Source organism: Monopterus albus, unplaced genomic scaffold, assembly GCF_001952655.1.
Source record: "Monopterus albus unplaced genomic scaffold, M_albus_1.0 scaffold60.1, whole genome shotgun sequence".
NCBI lineage: Eukaryota > Metazoa > Chordata > Actinopteri > Synbranchiformes > Synbranchidae > Monopterus > Monopterus albus.
Window position 1 is genome coordinate 2857163 of NW_018127940.1, and position 23609 is coordinate 2880771.

The following is a 23609-nucleotide window of genomic DNA, read 5'->3' on the forward strand; positions in this document are numbered from 1 at the left end:
AAAATTGGTACACTTGAACTATTGTGCATAAAAACTACAATAATAATCAGATTTCCACATTATGTTGAATCTGCAGCTGCCACTGGCCGTGCTTGAACCACCACTGCATCCCTCCCTGACCTGTCATGTTACCAAGCTGCAAATTTCCCTGTTGCTTCCCTTTTGATTGGTCCCTTGGGCTTTTACGCCTTTTATTTTGACAAATGAGTCTGGTGCTGAGCACTAAAAAGCACTTAAAACGGTATTGATTAACAGTGGCTCTTAGCTAACATGCAGTAAAGAAAGACATTCTTATAGTAGGCCTCCACTGGACATCCAGAGCCTGTAAAGGCACTAATGCTGAGGATTAGTCATGTGAATTTCCTCATCGCTGCATTTGGTGAGAAGCTCATGAGCTGGAGGTCGCTTCACTATAACAGGCATACTGTAATGCATCTAGATAAGTAAATTACATAACCTTACAACATCTCAAAGCCCCAGATGAAGTGGAAACTGCCTTCCTTATGATGAAATGCACATTTTGTCATTCACATGAAACCATAGCATAGATGTTTGCTTGAGAGAAAAGAGGAAATACTGCATATACAGCATTTGCAGCCACTATGCATGTTGTTGACTCTGTTTAAGGATGCCAAGCCTCATAATGGCCGCCCTACCTTGTCCACACACATCATAACAGACCCTACAAGTTCGTCATTGTAATTGTCAGCTGCAAGGACGGCAAGTAATCATGTTTAAATCAAGAGCTTTGAAGAGTCCGAGCTGCTTCGGTATGAATCACTCATTCTCACGCGCACACACCCACTCCTCTATTGTTCCCTGCATTCTTGCTTCAGTGTAATTCCATAAAGCAAATCCTCCTCTCATGCAGATGCAGTCACAACACATTCAGCATGTCCTTGGGTTCGTACAGGGCTGCAGTGATCAAATGTGCACAGTGTGGACAGTAGAGGAGGGCTGATTCAGTCGTCACATCATCCCATGTGAAAGCGATTGCCAGCTCTCCCTCTAACACACCCTGACAACACTTTGTTTATGCGCTGAATTTTCACTGTTGTTTATTGGAGCTCAACAGTGCCACCTGTACTAAGCCTGTGAGGGTCAAATCGCTGAGTCTGGGGAGGTGTTTTTTTTTTTCACCCCACACCCCAAAAATCAGTGAATGGCTCTCTCTTGACCTTAGGCCAAAGGTGCTCCCTCAGTACTTTCTGTCAGCTCCTCAAAGACCTGTTCAAACACAGCAGGTGCTGCAGCAGAAACCAGAGCCAACACTGAACACTAACAAAGTGCTTCTTCTGTCTGTGGATGTTCCATTCTACATTAAAAATCCTTTGATTTGGTAAAATTGAACACCATGCAGTGAGAGATACAGACAGAGGCTGCCTCAGTCATCCCCTGCAGCCCATTTTACACTTGACATCACATACTGTAGAAGCTTAATGCTATGCAATACGGTCCAGTCTTCCTCTGAAGGCAGTGACCTTTTCTATCAACACACAGATTGGTTTGCTGCGCTGCCATCTTGCATAATTACACAGATTCTCTGTAGGCTTGAGAGTGTGTATACACACTTGCTGCAGTGTTTCATCCAGACTTCAGGTCCTCTTAATGGATCTTGTTAGCGTAGGTCAAAGCTCTCTCTGTCTGGGGTCACAGAAAAGAAACACAGCCTTCCATGTGGAACACATCGGGGGCCTTGGTGTGTGGGCTGATAGGAGAGCACAAGCCGTAAAAATTCCCTGCATGTCCTCTCATGGTTTCCTTTTCCTAACTCCAGGGTTAAAACATGCAAATTCTTTATGAAGGAAGTAGATTTATTTTCCCCAATGGGAGACGTGAGATCTAAATTTAAAGTGATTAAATGAGCCTAGAGTTAGAAAATCATTTGCACTTCTATTGTGAGCCTCTGAGCTGTTCTCAAATCAAGGGCAAGTCTCTGAATCATTAGGCTTAGATGACTTCCTTTTTTTTTATTGCCTTAAACAAGAACATTTCCTAAAAATTATTGTTGAACCTCATATTGTGTAATACAATCTGTGGACCTAATGGACACATTCTCAGAAACTGGAATGAGAATTTAAATCCAGCTGTGTTTAATGTTTCCTATTAGTCAAATTGGTCGTTTTTACAATTATCGGTAATTATCCAGGAGAGCTACTGATTAAAATTCAAACCTTGCTGTTGTTCCCCATCACATATATGGCTTGAGCTAGTCTAAAAATTTTCACATAGTCCTTTTGCGCCAGCTGACATCAGTGAGAGTTTTGATTAGAATTATTGCATTGGTTTAAGATAAAGGTAATGAGACCCATCTCTCAAGTGGAGAGAGCCTAATCTCCTTGGTCTTCTTATAGGCCTTAAGTGGAGTGGAGTGGAAAATAAGAGGAGAGGAGAAATCAGAAAGAAATGGAGAGGAACTGAAGAGTAGGTGAATAGGTAGGCAAAAGGAAGAGAGAGAAGAGAAGGAGAATGGGTAGACGGAGGGATATGTGGCTATTAATGTTAGCTTTACACTGTACCACAGGGGTTGATTCAGCCATCTGTGAAGGTGTATAATAGCAGTTTGTTTGGATGATGGTTAGGGAAAAGATAACAGATCACAAGAGAGGTGGACCAATGTCACAAGAGGCCCATTAACTGTTGATTGTAGGAAAGCATCAAACAGGAAGATGCAGTATTCCATAAATACATGTTGTTCCATGTTAAAAGGGTTAGCGTACCCCTGTCCTCTGACCTGCTGAATGGTTTGTGCTGAAATGGACAATTATGAGGAAAATAACGATAATCTCGACATGTCTTTCCACATTTGTGTTTTAACATTTGACAGCGATTTTGTAATGTTGTGACTCAGAGATGAACATTTTTGACGTGCTCTTGTACACACATCTGCTAGCTTGGTGTGCTGAAAGACTGTTCATACTCAGTCATTCATATCTTATGCATGGGCTACGAAGCTCAGAAACTGTGTCCCATCCTGCGACATCTCCCACTCATCTGTTGTTCTGTGGTGACACATTTTGTGGTGTGACTGATTCATTCAATAATGGAGCTGAATCCAAACTTGCAAACAAATCAATTTAGTTTGTTTCTGTAGTGCTCCAAAGCCTTGTTAAACTGCAGGAAACGTTATAAAGCTTGATTGATTCAGCTGATTAAGGAGTTTCTTTGATGGTAAATAAACTCCATGCAACTATTTTTGCATTGTTGGTGCATATGCATAGTTAAGTGCGTCAGCTGCACTTGCTGTATATTTATATATTAAAGGGTTGGACAAACGATTAGGTGAACATTTTAGTATAATAGACCCATTAATACATTTAGTGAAACACATCTCTCTGACACCATCTCAGAAATAATGTATTATTGTAAGATTAACGAAACATGGAAAATGGTATTAGGTTTGCATAAATCATTTTACCTGCATTTTATAATCTTGTGATTATTGGTTTGCTTTCTTGTATATTTATTTCTTGTATATTTAGCTTCTGTAATTAAAAATTTCTTGCCAGTTTGCTGCTTAAAAAAAAGTCTGCCAGTCGTGCCTGGGTGTTGCTCTTTATAGAGCATGGTCATTGATCTGTGCAGGTTAGACAGCAGGAAGCCAATTAGGGCAGTAGCTACCATTTTGGGTGTGTTCTGCTCTTGGAAAACCCCTAAATGGCCCATTTCTCAGAAGGAAATGGTCACCAAATTTCATCTGTTTGTTGTATGCTCAGTCACTTGTTGACAGAGAGCTAGCTGACTGTCTGTATTTAGGAGGAAGGCTCATTAAAATGTTCTTAGAGCCATAGGGGATCAGGGCTAAGGCGGGTGACTGCTTGGTTAGACTGTTGTTGTTGTTCTCAGTGCTATTGCTCTCTTTAAATTCACCAGAGGGTGTAGAGGAAACAAGACTGTGGAGAAGAAAGGCTCGTTCAAGGCATACGTGTTTAGAAAAATGACATACTTACTGATATTAATGAATTGATTTTGGCATAATATAAGATACTAAAACAAAGTGTCTTATTATAATAGTAATAATCCATCCATCCATCCATCCATTTTCCTCCACTAATCCGGGACCGGGTCGCGGGGGCAGCAGTTTAAGCAAAGATGCCCAGACTTCCCTCTCTCCAGACACTTCCTCCTAATAATAATAATAATAGGACCACCCTAGAGGTCCTTAAATAAAAACCTACCACTTTAACTAATGCAAATTGTCGGATTTAAATAGTATCTCAAATAGCATACCTGTCAACATAATTATTATAATTATTTCATGAGAAAGTGTTTAACTTTCTTTGATATACTGAAGCAGATGAATTGAGTGATGCAGAAAGATTCCAGTGTGGATTAAATAATGATAAACTGTGGAGGTCTTTGTTGGCCAATTCTGTTTTTCAGGGATGACATTAATATAGCCAGTAATTTCCAAAATAAAGTTAATATTCTGTCCCAGACTGGAGAATTTAAGACGAGTACAGTACAACTGGCCATGTTATGGCCTGTTAAACATTAAAGTATACTTAAATGTCAATTGTTGACAGTAAAGAGAGTGACATTTTTCAAAGGTTTCTGAAACAGCAGTGAGTTCGGTGATTGGCAGTTAATGGCAAAATGCAGAGAATCAGCTACTGTAGCTAGAACAATGTTGTTTTCCAGATACTGTAAAAATGTGTGCTATGAGAAAGGACATGCATTCAACACATTTGTAAGGACTCATTGATAGACTGTTTTAAATGTAAACATTGTGTGTCTTAAACTCTACAGGGTGTCTTTAACCTTGTCTTCTTATGCCAGTCTACTAGCCAACTTGATTAAAATGCACTGAGATGAAAACTAGTATCAGACTCAGGGGAAAAACATTTGGTTACACAAGGCTCAAGAATGCATTAAGTAGCCAAAGGCATTCATGCTACAGTGCTTCTCTTCTAATATGCACTTTTATATAAGAATATTTCAGTGGATACAACTGCCTACCATGTTGAAATGTGGTTAAAATGCAAGCTGTATGAAAAAAAAGGCTTTTTGCTCAGTAATGTGTGCGGCTGAGTGTCCTGCAGCTGATGGAGCTGTGTTAGCGGAGGTAGGAGTTCTGCCGCAGGCGCCAGTGTTAGGGGATCCAAGCAGGTTTCATGTTTGGAAGCATGCTATTACCTCCTGCTTCATGGGTATGGTAAAGTGATGCCGAAACAAACTGAGCACCAGTTGAGATGGAAATCAAATACTGACTTGAACACACACACATACTGTACACACAGACATAAAATTGTCCAGTGCCCTTGAGTGAATGAGTCCTGTTTGTAAGAGCGATAATAGAGAAGAGTCGCCCTTCAGGGTGTAGCTGAACAGGGAGGCTGGTTCTACGCAGTAAAACATCACCTGAAGAACAGTTTTGACAAACATCACAGTAGCAACTAGTGAAAGTAGACAGTGCACTATTGAGATAGAAGCTTTTTATTTGAAGTGGGCATATTTTTTTGTGTTTGAATGCTTAAGCAGCATGTTTGGTCATCTAAAAGGAGTTTGCCTTGAATACTCCATATGGATATTCATCCAGTAAGTCTCATCCACAGGTAAGTTATATTAAGCTGCTGTATAAAATGGTGGAAGTTAGCCTCAGGTAGTATTACCATGATGACTGTAGTACTATAAAGGCTAATATCATTCAAGCATGTTTCTTTCTTTATTCCACCTGCTTTCTGATGGGATAAAATGGTATGTCACCCCCTCAGGGTGCTGTCAGAGTGCATGTTTGTGTGGTTAGCTGCTGTATTGTATGTACTATAGAGTGTTTTCATTATCCAAAGAACGAAAGACTCTGCATACATAATGTATGAAAACTAGGATTTCTGTCCTTGGTGCGATAACCACTGCTTCTAAATTCTTCTCATGTCAGTAGTCACACTGAATGGAATTTGTCTGGTTTATTGAATGAAGCATTTCGCTCTAAGTCAGACCTCTTTTGCATAGAAAATAAGAATGTGAGCCTGGGTGTATTAAGCATAATAACAAACGATCTCTAGGTAGTTTTAATTAAAAAGAACAATAAATTAAACCTACCAAGAATTTAATGACCAATAATTACATGTCCACATGTTGAAGATAATATTTGTGATTTGTGTGTGTGTGTGTGTGTGTGTGTGTGTGTGTGTGTGTGTATGGTACTGTACAAACAGTGGTGCACCCCCACCACATACACAGCCATTTGCACTTCTCTGTCTGCATTACACTAATTATGCTGTCACTTAATTGTTTTCACTGTCTGTCTGAAGCCATAAATCTTTCTAATGCTCATTTTCTGGGGCAGTTATCTGTACATGCAGTCAAATACAGTTGTAGCAATAGAGGCGACAGCCTTCTTGCCAGAGGTGGAGCAGCAGCAGCAGCTCCTTACCTTGTTTATGGTGAATTATTAGACAGGCAGCAGTGGACGTGATTGTTGGGGACAAATTCCAGTGATGTGGTGCTGTACAAACAGTGGTGCAGCCCCACCACATACACAGCCATTTGCACTTCTCTGTCTGCATTACACTAATTATGCTGTCACTTAATTGTTTTCACTGTCTGTCTGAAGCCATAAATCTTTCTAATGCTCATTTTCTGGGGCAGTTATCTGTACATGCAGTCAAATACAGTTGTAGCAATAGAGGCGACAGCCTTCTTGCCAGAGGTGGAGCAGCAGCAGCAGCTCCTTACCTTGTTTATGGTGAATTATTAGACAGGCAGCAGTGGACGTGATTGTTGGGGACAAATTCCAGTGATGTGGTGTCAGCCTTCTCCCAGGGTTTCAAAGAGTAATGAGGAGTGCAAAGGAAGTTATAGCATTGATTTTGATTTTGATTTTTTTTATTTATTGTTTTTATGGCTAAACCTGCTGGGATTCTATTTATTGCTCAGCCACCTCGTAAACTCAATGAAACCAGTGGTTTGTGTTTTTTGGATTGTTCTACCATTAAAGCCCCTTCAGCTTTCATCTGCCAAACAACTGCACCCAGAGGGAATAGAAATGCAGCCGTACATTAACTAATTTTCTCTGCTCTTCAGCCAGGCTTTTTACACAAGAGATGCTGCGATGAGAAACATTCATTTGGGTCCTTTTATTATATAGTCTACTTTTTAGTATGCCCTCATTTAGGCCACTGGCCTTCTATTATCTGCTGACATTAAAATGATAAAACTCAAAGACGTTATGGATCACAAGTGCTGACCTTTCGATCTCCCACAATTCACTGCATCATCTATTTTTATCCCAAACCACTGGGGCTTGAAATGTTGCATCAATGGGAGCGGTGCAGTACAGCGTTATGAATCAGCAGGACAGTACATTGAAGATTTTTCATTCTCCCTCCAGTCATAAGGAAGTAACGCTCATGCAGATGTGTCTCTATTCTATCCTACTTGTTTGAGGGATATAAAGAGTGTACAGTTTGGAGAGTGTGTGCTTCCAGCCTTGCATTATGCTTTTTCATTATCACTGTCATCTTTTTTTTCTCTGTTAGCTGAGGAGACATCACAACTGGGACAAAAAGCTTATTTGGAGTGCAGCCATTTTGAGGAATGAGGTCCTGTCCTGAGATGCAGGGAGATGTACACTTTTTGGCTTGTCGACATTATGGATGTCATCTATTTATTTCAGTGTCCACAAATTGTCTGATTCTACTCTGGCCCGCAGTGCTCAAGATAAGCTCGGCACAGAGAGGCAGCGCAGGGCTAATGTGATTCCAGAGATGAGCATCCTTTTCAGTGACACTGATGGCTTTGGTACTGTTGGTGAAATCAGTAATCATCATGTGATGTTATATTTGTCAGTGTTTAGATAGTTTGGACTTTCAGCTTAACTGACCTCAATCTCGCCGTTTCTTGATGCACAGTGCCGAAATTTGCATTCATGGTATCTACTGTGTCACATGTGCAGATTTACTTTGCTACTATAGAATGTGTATAAATTACATTTGTGTTGTGATAGGAAAATTGATCAAATACCTCTGGTGTGTTGAGTCCCATCATCTTAGATCAGGTTTCTCTTCTTCATTTCTACACTTTGTCCCTGTTTTGCAGTAATACACTTATAAACACAAGTTTAGATTTAATTAGAAGTGGACATTTGTGCCAAATTTGAGGAAAATCCCTCAAGGTGTTCCTGAGATATGTCCATAAAAATGGGATGAACACAAGGCCGCATTGACCTTGGCCTTTGACCTCTTACCATCAAAATCTATTCTGTTCATCCTTGAATTCAAGTGGAAAAATGTGAAGAAAGTCCTTCAAGCCATATATCATGTTCACAAGAATGGGCTGGGCAGATAAAAACATAATACCTCAGGCCACGGCTATCACCAGCACTAAGGCTTAAAAATATCATAATTTTTCATCCTAATTTTCTTTTTTTTTTTTTGGTAGCAAAGATGCACTTCCTATGGGCTGATAGTATTTATCATTTGGGCCCCTTAGTTCTATTTGGCTCAGTAGTCAGGATCTATAACACAGGAATAACAGCATTTCTCCACATGGTGTCATATTCATCCTTGTGTGCATGTACAGTAGTATGTGCAGAAGCTCTCTATTCGTCTTCCCACTTACCTTTTGCTGCGACCCAGTGTAGGTCTGTAACCCAGGGACACTGGATAACTGTACTGGTATTAAAATAGCAAACAGGGAGAACAGGGCATGTTATGAGATTCACTAGTTTGATGTCTCCCTGGGTAAAGCTATAAATAGCCTCTCACACTGGAATAGAGATTTCCCCAGCGATGAGGATGAAATCCAGGGGAACAGCTGTGTTAAAGCCAAGTCCTGTTAGATCAGCGGAGTCACATGGGCATGCTTCTGTCTCTCTTGACTTTTCTTTTTGTCTCTCTCTGTCTCTGGTCTCATGCTTTCACTTCTCATTTCTCATGCACCTGATTTGTCCTGCTGTCTGTCTTTCACCCAGTTGTTTATCTCCCTGTCTTGCAGTATCTTTCTCTTTTCCCCTGTCTCTGTCTCTCCTGTGTTTTCTCAGTGTCCTCTCTCTCCATGTCTTATTTGTTTCTCTCTGTCATTAACTCTGCCCCTTTGCTTTATTGTTCTGTTATTCTGTCATCTAACCTCCCTCTGACTTATTGTTTGACTGGGTGTCCTCCTTCTTCTCCCATAGCCTCTGTCTCTTTGTTCACATTGTATGCATTCCTCACTTCAGTCCCTTTTCGGTCTTCATATCTGTGTCGTGTTTTGTCAGTCTCTCTCTTGCTCATTATAACCAGGCCTCCCCTGTGTACTCTGTTAATTGGTACGACCCTGTCTTAATATAAAAATGTTTCTTGAAGTAGGAAGATGAACTACATACATTTTTAATAGAAAATTGAACAGGTGTTACATCGCCACTTGTTATACTAATACAAAGGGTCTATAATTTGCTAAATGCAAGACAGCTGAAATTTGGTCAGTTAGTAGAACATTATCATATTTCATACACTTACACAATCATTACTTTATTGAATACAGGAAATCAGGAAATCCAGTAGAATGCTCTGGTTACTGCTAAATCAGGAAATCCAGTAGATTGCTCTGGTTACTGCTAATGTGACACAAGGAATTAATGTTACACAAATAACTATATCACATGAATTCAATGCAAAGGTGAAATTCTAACCATGTTTGGATGCTAATATTACTGACAGTAACATGTTAGCTTTAGAAGCCACACCTGAATCAAACTTGAAGCCTTTGGCTGCTGTTACCACTCTCCATCTCAAAAAGCCAAACTGATGTTAATCCTGGTTTTTGCTCTTTTTGTCTCACTCTCTCTGTGCAAATCAATGCGACCACTTCGCTCTGGCAGCCCCTGTTTTGGACTCTTAGCTGCTGAGAGGTCCTATGTGGCCCGGTGTTTGAAGTGACACTTCTTATCACCTTTGCTAGCTGGCATTGGACTAATTTTGAAAACACACTTTAGAAAACAGCATAACAGCTCTTTTGGTGGAATAACAATGGAAGGGCTGCACGTCATACACGAAAGGGGTTAATATATGGAGCAGCAACGCAACCTCTCATTTTCACTTGATTTATCAGACAATGTGTAAAATCTTAGTTACTGTACCTTTTAAAGACAACAAGAAGAGTTGTTTTGTTGATGTTTGTGTCCTTCATATTATTCAGTCTCCTTTATGGAGAGTCATTTCTTCTCCTGCTGCTCCTCCTCTCCCCCTCCCCCTCTCTGCCTGCCTCTCTCTCAGTTTGACATCACAGGTGTTTATATTTAGCCAGCAGATGGAGTCTCCCATGGCAGGCTGCTCGCTCCCTTGACTTAGGCCTACTGCCGGCCACCTAAATGAGCTAGAAGCAATTCCTTGCTTAAACCATCTCTTCTGATCTACCCGATCATCCGTTTGTGACTGCATCTATTATTCATATGTTCCCCTCAGCCAGACACATGCTTTCATGCACACACAGTAAAACACTGCTGCGACTAAATGTGTTGTCATAGCCCCCATGTTCAGGTCCGTACTAACGAGAGTTCCCAGCCTCACATTCATGGGAGTCCATTATCTGAAAACAAATACAAAACATCTACTGTATCTAATAATAATAATAAAAGCATAATATTCTCTGTATTTTGAAATCTTTGTTATAATTGTAATTCATGTGCACACAATGATTTGATAAAGCAGCATTTACCCCAAAATTGCTGTGACAGGATGAATGTCTGGAGGTATTTATAGCATGCATAAAAACAAATTCAAAGGAAATGGTGGTAAGAAGATCTAGAAACGGGTACCGTGAGCAAGCCTGCTGTGAAATTTGACAGGTGTAACATGCAGTAGATCTTGTGTGATGTGATTTCTACTGTGGTTATATGTGTGTGGAGTAGAGTATATGGAAATTTATTATATCTGGATAAACCCCTTGAGATGTAACCTTCTCAATTTCAGGGGATCCCAAAACAAACACTCAAGAACAGAAAAAGCGTGATGCTTGTGGGGTCCTCTGGCCTAAGATGTAACTGCTGGGCATAGTTTAGCACACACTACACCGCCACAACATGCCTTGGGTGACCCTGAGCAGGCACCCAGCCAATCAGAGTGAAACTTTAGACATCCCTGTGAATGGCGACCCACAGGCGTACACACTTAGCTGAGTATCTGCAGCATGTGACAGGTGAGATGCGTGCTGGCTATGTATTCAACTGAGTACTGAAGGAGTTTGGATGATGGTGATTGTGAGTGTAGAGTAGACAGAGTTTCAGTCAAGCAGCCTGTACATTGTTATACATGCTTATTTAACTTTTTACTGTTTACCAGCTTGCAGCCAACAGGAATTCATGTAATGTTTTGTGATACAAACTTGAACTTCGAAATATAAACATCTTTACATGAATGCTTTGCACACAAACTAGATTATGTGGCAATCTTAACATACTGTATATGGAAAATACACAGTTGTTTCCAAGTGAAGGTTAGGAAAGAAATTGGTTAAAGTTAGGATTATCATGAGATTAGGTTAAGTGTATTAAATGGACTACAAAAATCACTTGGTCATGGTTTATTAAAAACTAAGTTGTAGCAAAAACAAATAAATAACTTGGTTTAAGCTAAGTTATGCCATTTGCTGATCTTAACTTGATGGCTTTTTGGCTCTGAGGGTGACACACAAACCTGTACTTAAAGGGAAATCCACTCATTCTCTTCTTCTGCCAGGAGGATGGGAAAGGATGAGTGCCTGCTTGTGTCAAATGAAGAGTGAGTGAATGACTGGAGAGGAACATCTACACGCAGTGACTGTGCTAAGCAAAACATGTCAATGAACTGTCATGCAACTCTGCTCACTGTCAGACGCAAGAAGCAACAATGAAAGGCCTGCATGAAAACAACAGTCTCTGCCCTGTTGAACTGTTAAATTAAAGAGCCATATGGGCAAAATGGCACAGCTGATTAGTTACATTTTGTCATTATCTGACACTAGGACACTTAAATTCATTCAAACACGCATATTCAAAATATAGCAGATAGACACCATCATGGCATGATGACTGCAGTCGCAGGTTGTCCTTTACCCCTTAGATATTATAGCTTGTCATGTGTGTGGATATGCATGACCTCAGGAGTACAGAAGCTAGAGCCTTAAGAAATAAGTTTGCCAATGGCCAACAAAGTTAAATACAACTACAGGCTACTTTCTTGTTTTTATATTTAATTTGCTCCACTTCCTTACACTGTTTTTTTTTTTTTTCTTCCAGGAAGCTCAGAAGGTGAACAACCCCGCCAACAATCAGGCAGCAGACAGGACAGCAAAGAATCCTGATGAGAAAGAGGAGGCACCAGCCAGCGAGGTTGGATGGATGACTTCAGTCAAAGACTGGGCTGGAGTCATGATCTCCGCTCAGACGCTCACTGGCAGAGTTCTGGTAGGTTTCATTTCTTCTACTGGATATAAATATGTTAGACACCATCAGTCCCTGCTCCATTAGCACTGTTTTGACACTAATCATTTGCCCAACCCGCAGTTAGATAAGTGCAGCAGTTTGGTCGTTCCTCAGGCAAACAGGCATCCGTTGCTTTTCACACCCAACTTGGCTGTCACATTAATCCACTGTATAATCCACTGCCATGTACACATTTACTCACCTGTTTTACACAGGTCCCACTGGAGACATAGTGTAGGGCAATTAATTTGATCCTACAGAAGTGAGCGGACAATCATTCTTTTCAGAACCTCAGCCGGTTATTTGACTGGCACTGTTCAACCTTTTGTGTGCTGCAGTGGCCTGTGTGGCACGCTGTAACTCACTCTGTTGTGCCTCTGCCAGTTGAAACGATGTGTGTGTTTGTGTTGGTGTGCATGCACATAATTGTGTGTGTGCGTGTGTGTGTGTGTGTGTGTGTGTGTGTGTGTAAGGGAGAGATTTATTTGTCAAGAATGAGAGGTAGAACATGTTGAGTGTGTGCAGTAGGTAAAAGACTGCCTCTGTGGCTTTTCCCATGGTGTGAATTACAGCTCCTCTCCCCTACTGACCCTCCTCTCTTGAGCTCCATCCCTCACTCTGCCCCCACAATTTCTCCTAAACTCTACAAGTCTTACAAGTCTGCCAGAACCTGATGTATCTGCAGTGGTCTAAATCACATATACTGTGTGATGCTATGCCGTCTGGTCCCATATTGCATGATCGGTTTCATATTTGTGGTTTGTAGTGTCTTGTAACTTGGATAACTTCAAGGATAGACTGGCCCTAGGAAGTGTTCAGACCCCTTCACCTTTTGCACACTATGTTGCAGACATTTCTGTAAGGCTTTCTGAAACTACTGTATAAACAGCAGAAACACAGCTTTGAAGACAGTTTGAAGTGGTAGAAATACACTGCAAACATTCAGTCAGTCTGATAAGTGTTTCCTCTGCCTTGTGCTGCTTCATGCAGCTGCGCCATTTGAGTAAAAAATATATTATTAAAATTAAAAACTGCCTTCCCATCACTAGCATTTCTCATGTGCTCCTCCTCTCAGCTGAGCAAGATGTCTGCCACCTTGCTCCAGTGAGTGACAGAGAGTAAGCTGTGAGTAGCATGCTGCCTATAACTGCTAGCCTCATTCTTTTTAGCTGTCTGGATTACCAAATTATCTATTCTTAGTTCTGTCTTGTCTACCTTTCCTTTCACATCTTGATTTGCATCAGAAGATTATCACTAGTATGTCTTGCAGAGACCATCCACTCTGCATCTGTGGTCTGAACAAAGCAATGGTGGGAGTCAGGAGAGAGATGGGTCCAAACTAAAATGCTAATACTCTCATTGTTAATATTTGTTGGAATGTGAACGTTTCTTCATGCCTGGTGAGAATAGCTGGAAGTTGAGGAGGATTCAGGCCTTTTGTGGTGAAGAAGATGATGAATCCTGAAGGGAGCTTTCAGTTTACTAAATGAACCTCTCTTTCATCACTTTCCCACTCACACAGCTCTGCTGGCCTGGACACAGCTCCCTCCTGTTTTCATCCTCTGCTCTGACAGAGCACTCACAAGCTGCCCCAAGTGTGTGTGTGTGTGTGTGTATGAGAGAGAGAGAGAGAGAGAGAGAGACACCAACACCGACAGACGGGCAGATGGAAAGTGAACCTGAGAGTCAGTGAGAAATAAAGCACTGGTAGCTTTAAGCGAGGTCCTAGTCACAGAGGTATCCCGGTGTATCACCTCCTGCGATTTGTGCTACTTCTGGTAGAGCTGATCATTCTGCCCAGCAGGCTGTGTTTGCTCATGTGCTCAGTCAGATGATATACAGCACAATATGTACTGATGAGCCCTCAGTGTAGATCAATGAGTATCTTTTCATGTGGGTGGAATGTGTACATTTGTGGATGCACATATATACTGTCATTTCTCCACATATGCAGCGCATGTGTGATAGCTTTTTGTGTCTAAGTATGCTCATGTGTATGTGGGGGTGGGTGAATCTGTGGGACTTGTGCTCTCCCATCAGCGCTTCACTGCAGATCAAAATTGTGTTCAATATCCATGTACACAGAACCTGGCTGGTAACCATAGCAACTGCTGTGTAGTGGTGTTCAGTCATCTGAAATGGGGGGGGGGGGTCTGCCCGGGCACAGCAGAGCAGAAATAACACACGCACAGGTAGGATTAAAACTTGATGCAGGCTCCATTCTACCCAGGTGAAAGAGTCAAACCTAAAGCAGACAGAGAGAGAGAGAGAGAGCGCCTCTGGTCTGCAGAAAGACAGACCTCTCCATCCCCATTCATTTGTTTGCCTTGATGACTTCACTGCTAGAGAAAGATCAAGTATACCCCCAGGCTTGTTGAATTACCAGACAAACCTAAATCCACCCATAGCAGCAGGTTGGGCCAGGAGTCCCCCTATATTGTTTCCCCATGCTGGGTCAAATTACTGGCGTGAGAATGATGAGGCCTGTTTTATTATTGGTGCCTAATGTGACTTTGCCAAACGTCTTTGCTCTGATGAGAAAGGAATTAAATGAACACATATCCACCCACAGTGCAAAGCCATTAGGAGCAGACGTGCTGCATGAGAAACAGATCATTCTGATCATTAGTGACCTGAAGGAGAAGATCCATTTGTTGCAACAGCAGATAACCATAAACAAAGACCAGCAGATGTCAGGTGCACATGGGCACTTGTATGCATGTGTGTATGTCTGTATGTGAGATTGTATGTCTTTGTACCTGTGATTTCACAGCATAAAGGTGCTGATAATGGTCCCCTTTCTTTGTGTGATCATAGCCTCAATAATCAACACGAGCCCTTCCCAGCCACCATCACACAAAAAGTCTTATATCCACTTTGGATTAGACTCTGTGTCACCTTATGTGCCTTTAAAAAAAATACCAGTGGGAATGACTGATGCTAGCACCATCCAGTGTTGCTCCTCTGTGTGGGTCCTCACCTCTATAATATCACTGTCATCAAATATTTATCACCTCAACCACACATAACCTGCCTCCAGTGTAGTTTTCAGCTGACACAAAGCTCGAGGTTAAAGAGAAAAACATGACAAGTGATGAACTTAAATTGAACATGATCATTTGCTGGTAATACAGCAAAATGAAAGGGGAAGAAAAACACACATTGTAACAGTAAGTTCCAGATGTTTGAAAATGGTTTTTAAAAAGCTGTCTGCAGATTGACTGATACTGTATGTATCAGTACTGTATACTATACTGTCTGGACTTCTGCAGAGCAGTAAGCGATGTGTATGTGCCATCTGCAGTTTAAGCCCTCAAGACAGCTGTCCACACAATAGCAGTGCATATAAAGCAAACCTGTAGGTGAAAGGCAGAGCACATCTGGTGTGGCACCGGATGGCTCATTGCTCTCTTGACAATCGTATCACTCCAGTTGCTTTGTAGGAAGTCCTCACTGAGCATTCAAAGGCACAGTGTCCGAGGGAATGGCTAGTTGGACAGATGGAAATACGAGTCGACTGAATTTTTGGCTTGCATTATCACAGCATCTCATCTAACTGATTCCTGCAATGATGCTATGGTAACAACATATGGAATCTCATAGTTTCCAATGAAAGGATTAGAACCCCTGAATGTAGATATTCGCACTATCTCTCTGTGCAGTGGATTTGCACGACATGGTGGACCCAGAAATAGGTCAGCCCTGGCATCTTTCTTAATGGGATCTTGGGTGGCAACCAGGGACCATCTGTTCTCATGGTCCGCTCCCTAAACCCTATGGTCATCCCTCTGCCTCCCCATCCAACCACACTCTGCATATTGACCCCTATCGTCTGAAAATACAGCACAGATGTCTCTCTCGGCAGTAGAGTGACAGCACATGCATTCTCACTGCAACCATAACAAAATCTGGCATTTTTCCTCATCCAACCCCATTTTTCTAAACCAGATTTTGCAGTAGAGCCTCTGACAGGAGACCCACCTCTCTTTGTCACACTTTCTCTACTGGTTTACTTTTTACCTCTAATTACCTCTTTCTTATCTCGTTTTCTACATTCTTTATCTGTGGGAACAGTTGCTTAGTGTGTGTGTGTGTGTGTGTGTGTGTGTGTGTGCGCGCGCGCAGAGTGTGTAAGGACCCTGTGGGTATGTTCCATTATGTTTCCATGTGTCCCCAAACTTCCAGTTGTGAATAAAACAAGTGTGAAAGTGTTTGCTTGCACTCCCCATGATTGGCTTCCTTCCTTCATGGAGAACAACTGTCATTCACAATGTTCTACTTTCCAGACTGGCATTATTTATGTTAGTGCAGTATATATTTACCTCTGCATATAAGTACATTTGTGTAATGGCAGTCCTTTAGGCTTATAGAAGCATATTTGTGTTTTCTACAACAGCTGTTGGAGACTGCCAAAGTCTGTTTGCATCCTCGTGTTTACCCGTGAATGTACTGTATGTGCGTCTGATGCATATTTGCCTATGTAGTTACAATGCGTTTTCTCCTGCTCTGTGTGTGCAAGTGGATGTGTAAATGCATGTCTGTGTGCGTCTGTTTGGGCTGGCTAATTACGCTTTCCCGTTGAGCGTGTGGAACTAATTTATTTCTGTCAGTAAACTCCCCAGCATGAATGCAGCTGTCAACACAGCACCATATCCTGCTTCATGCTCCTCTGTGACAATAGCCTCATGCCTTTACATAAAACTAACAAGTAGCATATGTTCATACAGTATGCATTCAGCAAGATAATGTACTGTATGTTTATTATATTGCATGTTTGAAAGCAGCATTATGTTATAACATGATGTTTTTCCATCTAGGTGCAACAGCATGTTTAACTGCTTGAAAGGCTCAATGAGAAATCTTTATAACAAATACATCCACCCACACATGTACAGGCACATTCTGCAAGTTCATCCTATACTAGGTCTGGGCAAAAATAATGACATCATTATCATAATATTAAGTATGATGTTTGTTTTTTTTCTATATATCAGTGTATTAGTGTTTTAGTCAATACCACCAAACTGAGACCAAGTTGGGACCAGGACTAGAGTGTATCAAGACCAAGACTTCAAGGGGTCGAGACCAAGGCCAGGCTAACTGCAACTTTAGTGTAGCTCAGCTTCCCAAGATAATGCAACTTAATTCAGTACTTTAGCATCTTTGTTAGCTGTGGTCTTGATTGGTCTTGAAATAAAGTCCAAAGTCCTCTTTGTCTGAGATGGAAACAAGACTGGGTAAAAATGTGGTCAATTCTGAGATGAGACTGAGACCTGGAAAAGTTGGCCCGAGACTGGTCTTGATTGTTACACTACAGTGTATACAATGAAATGGCAACATATTCAGAATAATAATGCATGTTCCACTGTTATGCAGCCCAGAGACCCATCTCTTACTATGTGAAAATCCAAGTTTTGATCACTAATTTGGACAAAAGACATGCAAAACATCATCACTAAATGTTTAAATTGACATATTATTCTGCTGATGTTAGTAAATTACCATTTTGAATTATTGTCCAGTTATATTTTTAACAGAAATGTGCACATTCATGTACACAAATAATATAATTTCCCATAGTGTCTGTCAGAAATGCTTGTCTAAGAAAGTGTCTGTCATGCTGATGTGAGAAATAGTTGCACATGTCCCTGTAAAATAAACAAATGAAAAATAAATAGAAAGCTATCAATAGCAGCGGAGCCTCATCACACATACTTCACAACCCAATTTCTTTGTAAATTAATAGCAGTAGACAAAAACAAATATATAATTTTTTTTACCTCTTTGTTCAGCATTCGTTGACATGGCATTTTGCTTTGGCAGTGTCTTACTCCGTAATGAAACTCATTTCCTGAATGAGTTCACTCCTATTCTCTTAAACCTGGTGCCCTCTGAAACCCCCGGGCTGTCTCCTTGCCTCCCTCCAATTTCTCGCAGTTTTTGACTTTAGCTAGCTGCACAGCTTATTTATTTGTCATTTGCTATAATTTCAGTCCATGGCAGTTCAATTGGCATTGACTTAAACGCTCTGAATGATGATGAATAGCTGTTTATACTGGAGGGACCATGGGGGACAAGCACTGCAGCATGAGTAAGGTGGAAGGAGCAGGAGGAGAGAGATGGGTGTGGTGCCAGAGTCTCCTCTGAAATACAGTAATCATGCAGGAATACACTACTAGGTATGAATGATGAATGTAACCCTCTATAAATATTTTTTTTTTGCATACCATGGCCACTGGTCATGTGAGAAGTCAGCCCTGCTAGCCTTGATTTTCTGGGCTGCCACCACATAAGAAAAACAAGTTGTGCACTGTGCAATCAAGGAGAGTAGCAGGCGAAGGGGACATGAAGGAAAGCAGGGTGTCATCAGATGATAAAAAAGCTACAGGGAGCCCTGCCATCATTCAGAAATTTGCACATTGCTTTCTCACTTAGTAAGCAGATATAGTGCTGCATATCTGAGCATGCATATTACCAATACAGGCACAGCAAACTGTATTATATTAACCAGCAAGCATTCCGTTTCAAATTCTGTCAAGTAACAGTTGCTTAACTATATGATAACTCAGAACAGAAAGATTCAGTAGATTGCATTTGAAATACTGTATGTCAGAGGGATAAAAAAGTAGTTTGTTTCACACCGTATACTGTGTTGCATGTAACTGATGAGCCTTCTTCCACTGCTTGTAAATTTGCAACACACTAGGGACAGGTTTCCAGCTCTGAAATAGCCGTCTCAGTTTGTCCTCATGAATGATTTTTCCTGCAGCCTCTTTAGGCCTGTCATAAGTCTAAGCTATTCTGTGCGATGACTCATCATTGTTTGTTCTTTCTGTCCCCTATTTATTCACCCGTCCATTTGCCACCTGGGCCTCTGTTGCTAAAGAACTAATGACCTTCACCGGTCTTCTCTTACTGCAGCCCCTGTGCCTTTTATCTGTCCTACCCTCCCTCAAACTGATCTGCAGGAGTAAAGGTCAAGAGAGCAAACGCAGGAGTGATGTTTCACTTAGCTGGCTACCAGCCTTCTCCCTATTAAATCAATGTCACCTGTGACTTGCAAGACAATGTGTCTGAGGCACTGTGGTGACAACAGTACACGTTCATTTGTTTCCTTTAGTCTGAGCATAAAAAGTCTGTCTCAGCACATTCATCCTAAAACTATTCACATATCAAATCGTGCCGCTGTAATTAAAATGTATTCAGGGAAAAAGTTCAGCTATTGTATTTCTTAATTCGTTTCATAGCTATTGTTTGTGAGAACAGCTCTGGGAGCATTATCCTAAGAGTGAAAACCAAAATCACTTAGCTAATTATGGCAAACCCACCATAGTACTTAATTCCAAGTAGTCAATGCTTTTAGATGATTAGAATATGGCCTTCCTTTAGTCTCACCAAGTGACTGCAGTAATAATATTTTGTTTACTTTTTACAGCATGGTTATTTATTCACTGCTGAAACATCAGGTTGAAGAGTGACAGGGTAGTCAGAAATGAGATTACATTTAGAGTCACAAGCGCATTAGACTGCAGGCTAGAGACAGACATACAGATAGAGGTGCATAGAGCAAACAGTCGACAGGCTGATAGACAAATGGACAGGCAGAGAATTTCGTGCAGACAGAGATTTAAGTAGGCAGTCGGAGAGGATGCAGACATTCTCATGTTTGTCATTTGGAGCCCCCTGTCTTCTCCCAGACAGCACTCTATCTCCACTTTGACATGGCTGCCTGGTGTGGTGTCAGGGGAGGAGTGCAGAGTGACTCAGTGCCTCCAGGACGACGCACACCTCGTGAACCAGAACTTGCAGCTTCACATTGATCCAGCAACATCTAACACTGTGGTCACTGCCTGGTATGCTTCTTAAGCATAGTCAAAAGCATGATTTTCAAACAATTAAAATTCCTTTTGTTGCAATAATGCAGATTAAACAAATGCTTTTATTTTGCTGCTGATGCAGAAATACATTACCATGGTGCAATAGATAAGTAACTTCTGTTTGAGAAGAAAAGCCTGCAAAAACCAAGTTTAATATGTTCACATAAAGCACTATTGTTACAAACCAACTATTATACTATTCCCACAAGCTAACATCTAACACTGAGATGTGCTACTAATGTCAGTTTGTAGCCTACCGTAGATTGAGTGATTGTGTCTGTAGCTTGTAAATTATCTACAGTGCCACTGCAAATTTTGTTTACATTGTCTCAGTGCCCTTGTTGGCTTTGCTGCCAAACAACTTTAACAACTGATATTGTCACAAGAGTCATAAGATGGTCAAAAAGATTGAAATAAAGCATTTCAAAGCAGCTAAACCATGTCTTCTAACATCTCCCGGTGATGTTGCTGAGATAATAACCTGTCCAACCTGTAAAGCAGAGGTAGCGATGCAGTCAGACCCAGCACTGCTGATCCTTTTTCCTCCCACAATATTGCTCTCTGTGTGACTCAGACCTGCTGATGTATAGATGGTGAGACAGACCAAGAGGAGGAGGCTGTTCCTGCTTCATAGAGCAATTGACATGCAGCACATATACTGTAGCTTGCGCCAAGACGATGCTCAATGTTAATAATGTAATTCTTCATCAGTTGCCACAGGGAAGTTCTCTTAATGCTTAGCCCACTCCAGGGAGCTTGGAGCACAGAGTGAGTCAGAGAACAGCACCTACAGAGCTGGGAAGGATTCGGTTTGTTCCCCCAGGAACCTCCAGGTCAATTTATCATCATTCAGAAGCCGGTACTGATTTATCGTCTTTGTTGCAGTGAGGGACTTTCAGTTGAAATCACAAAAAAAGTCTTTGGTCTTTGGTGCTCTATCAGAAATGCACCTCTAGCCCTCAAGCCTCTGAGTGATTGACAGAAATAAAATGCAACTGTCACATACTGATTTATATTGATGGGACAACCCTTCTCCACTGTTACCATGTGTGACTCCTGTGGGTGGCTGTGGCTCACGAGGTAGGGCAGTCGTCTCCTGACCAGCAAGTTGGTGGTTCGACTCCCGGTCTCCCTGCATGCCTAAGTGTCCCTGAGCAAGACACTGAACCCCGAACTGCTCTCGGTGGCTTGATTAGCGCCGGTGCGTGGCAGCCTGTTGTCATCGGTGTGTGAATGGGTGAATGGCGCTTTGTCCAGTGCAACACACTGTGAGAAAGCGCTATATAAAATACAGTCCATTTACCATTTACAGTCCTGTGACAATATCAGACCTGGCCATAGATACAGTATGGTCTCAGGTTCAGTCTGAATATACTGTTGTCATGTGTGTGCTTCTAATTGCTTATCAGAGGACTCTGCACAGAAGGGACCATCTGCTAAGCAAGGTTTCAGATCCGTTTACCCTCACTGGGATTTTGTTTCCTGGGATGGGATGGCATGGCCACACAGTGTCCCTAAAACACCTAACCTCCACCAACCCCATGCTCACTGCTCATCGTTTCCATGAGATCATTAGGGGATAATCACAGGTGATGTAAGAGGCATAGGAAAGAAAGGAGGGAGAAAGATTTTATAGTATGTCAGGGAATGTGAAAGTGAGATATGGAGAGAAAGGGAATGAGAAGAAAGAAAAGCAAGAGGAAAATGGTAGTATCAATTCAAAAGTTGATCTCAGCATAGTTTTTTTGAAGATGAAGTGCATATTTGCAACACTTGATTCATCATCAATTCACCTAGTTTGGTTTGATTGTCCTCTGACATTTCTTGGCTTTGCCAGGTAAATATTGTAACAAAGTCTGGTCTTTATTGTGAGTGAATCAAAGACATTTTTGGCTTTGTTATTGAGGCTCCTCCCATATTAGGAACAATGGCAAGGTGCTAGTTAAATGGTGTGCATGTCTGTCTCTGCTTATGGTCACAAATTGCATCAGCATTGGCTCAGTGTATAAAAGAAGAATCAGAAGATGTATGACTTTACTCACTTCCTTTTTCTTTCCTTGAACAACAGTGTATTTTGAAGTTTTAATTTCTTATCAGTACATCCTGCATGCAAGGACACCATTTCTGCCTCGACCCTAAACCATAAGCTGGGGAAAGCTTCATCATGGGGCTATTTAGGGGAAGTAATGAAAGCATAAAACTGGCTATGACAGAGAGGCTAAGAGGCCAGGGCATCCTAGCCTCTGAAGACTGCATGATGTCTTAGTTTTGTGATCCACTCTTATTACTTTGTTGCAGCTATATGTGTCTCTTGGCACATTGTGTTCACAATTATTCCCACAAGTGGAATGTCACTGTGGCAACATCACATCTCTTATTCACAGGAATGAGCTTTGTGCCCTTTGTCTGTCTCCGTTTGTCTCCTTCTGTCTCCACCATCTCTGGGTGCTTCCATTCTTCCTATCTGCTTTTTAAATGACCTTGTTTTGGGGAGAATGTCTCAAATTCCAAGTAAAACTATCTGCATGAAAAAAGTTTTTTTTGATAATTTGAGACAGGAAAACAAGAGCATCATTCTTTTTAGCAAATGTTGAACATTCAAATTGATCAAGACCAGGTGACATTATGACTACTGTGACCAAGGAGCAAAGGAGGAAAGAATGTGATGTTGTCATAGAGCCACAAAGTTAATAGGGTTGAAATTGGTCAACAAAACACTAGACTTTAACACAGGAGACTGCTGTTTGTTGCCTGTTTCCTGCAACATACAACATCCAGCACCCCTTAATAGTCTTGCATGTTTTTTTTATAATCATTGTCACATTCTGTTCTGAAAGGTAACACTGAAGCTAACCATCAAAGCTGTACCAGGTACTGTTGGCACACAAAAGGTACCCTGAATGTAGTCTTGTCACAAAATATTGTAAGCAACTGTCACTGTGATATAAAATGATGTACAGAGATAGAATGATGAGGCTTTGTGCTTGTAAACTGCTGTCTGTATGGTACAGTTTGTCAGGGATAGATGAGGATTCAAACATCACATTCCATAAGGTCATAAACCCCCCTGCCTAGCCCATATTGTGGCCGCTCCTTGTTTAAGCCAGAAGAAACAAATAAAAAAACACTGTCATAGTTTCAATTTGAAGTGATTTACATTTTTACTGTAAGAGCTCTACCCCAAATCCTGTTTGAATTTCCTGTGGGAGTCAGGAATTTATATTGCTTATAGTGCTTGAGATAGGAGTGTATACGGAGGCTTTATGTGGCACTTTCAATCATGCTAAAGTCTGGGCTTTGTGAGGGGAGGCAGGAGTCTAGGGACTGGAGAGGTGGATTGTAAAAGACTT

General features: G+C 41.3%; 1 protein-coding gene across 21 annotated transcripts in view; it reads left to right on the forward strand.

The window, feature by feature from the left end:
* Positions 1-23609, forward strand: part of kcnma1a (potassium large conductance calcium-activated channel, subfamily M, alpha member 1a) — a 128746-nt gene that overhangs the window by 17345 nt on the left and 87792 nt on the right. For all 21 annotated transcript variants that reach the window (XM_020603214.1, XM_020603215.1, XM_020603193.1 and 18 more), the window contains exon 2: positions 12197-12364. In XM_020603214.1, the coding sequence (XP_020458870.1) occupies positions 12197-12364 (168 nt within the window). The remainder of the gene's footprint in view (positions 1-12196; positions 12365-23609) is intronic.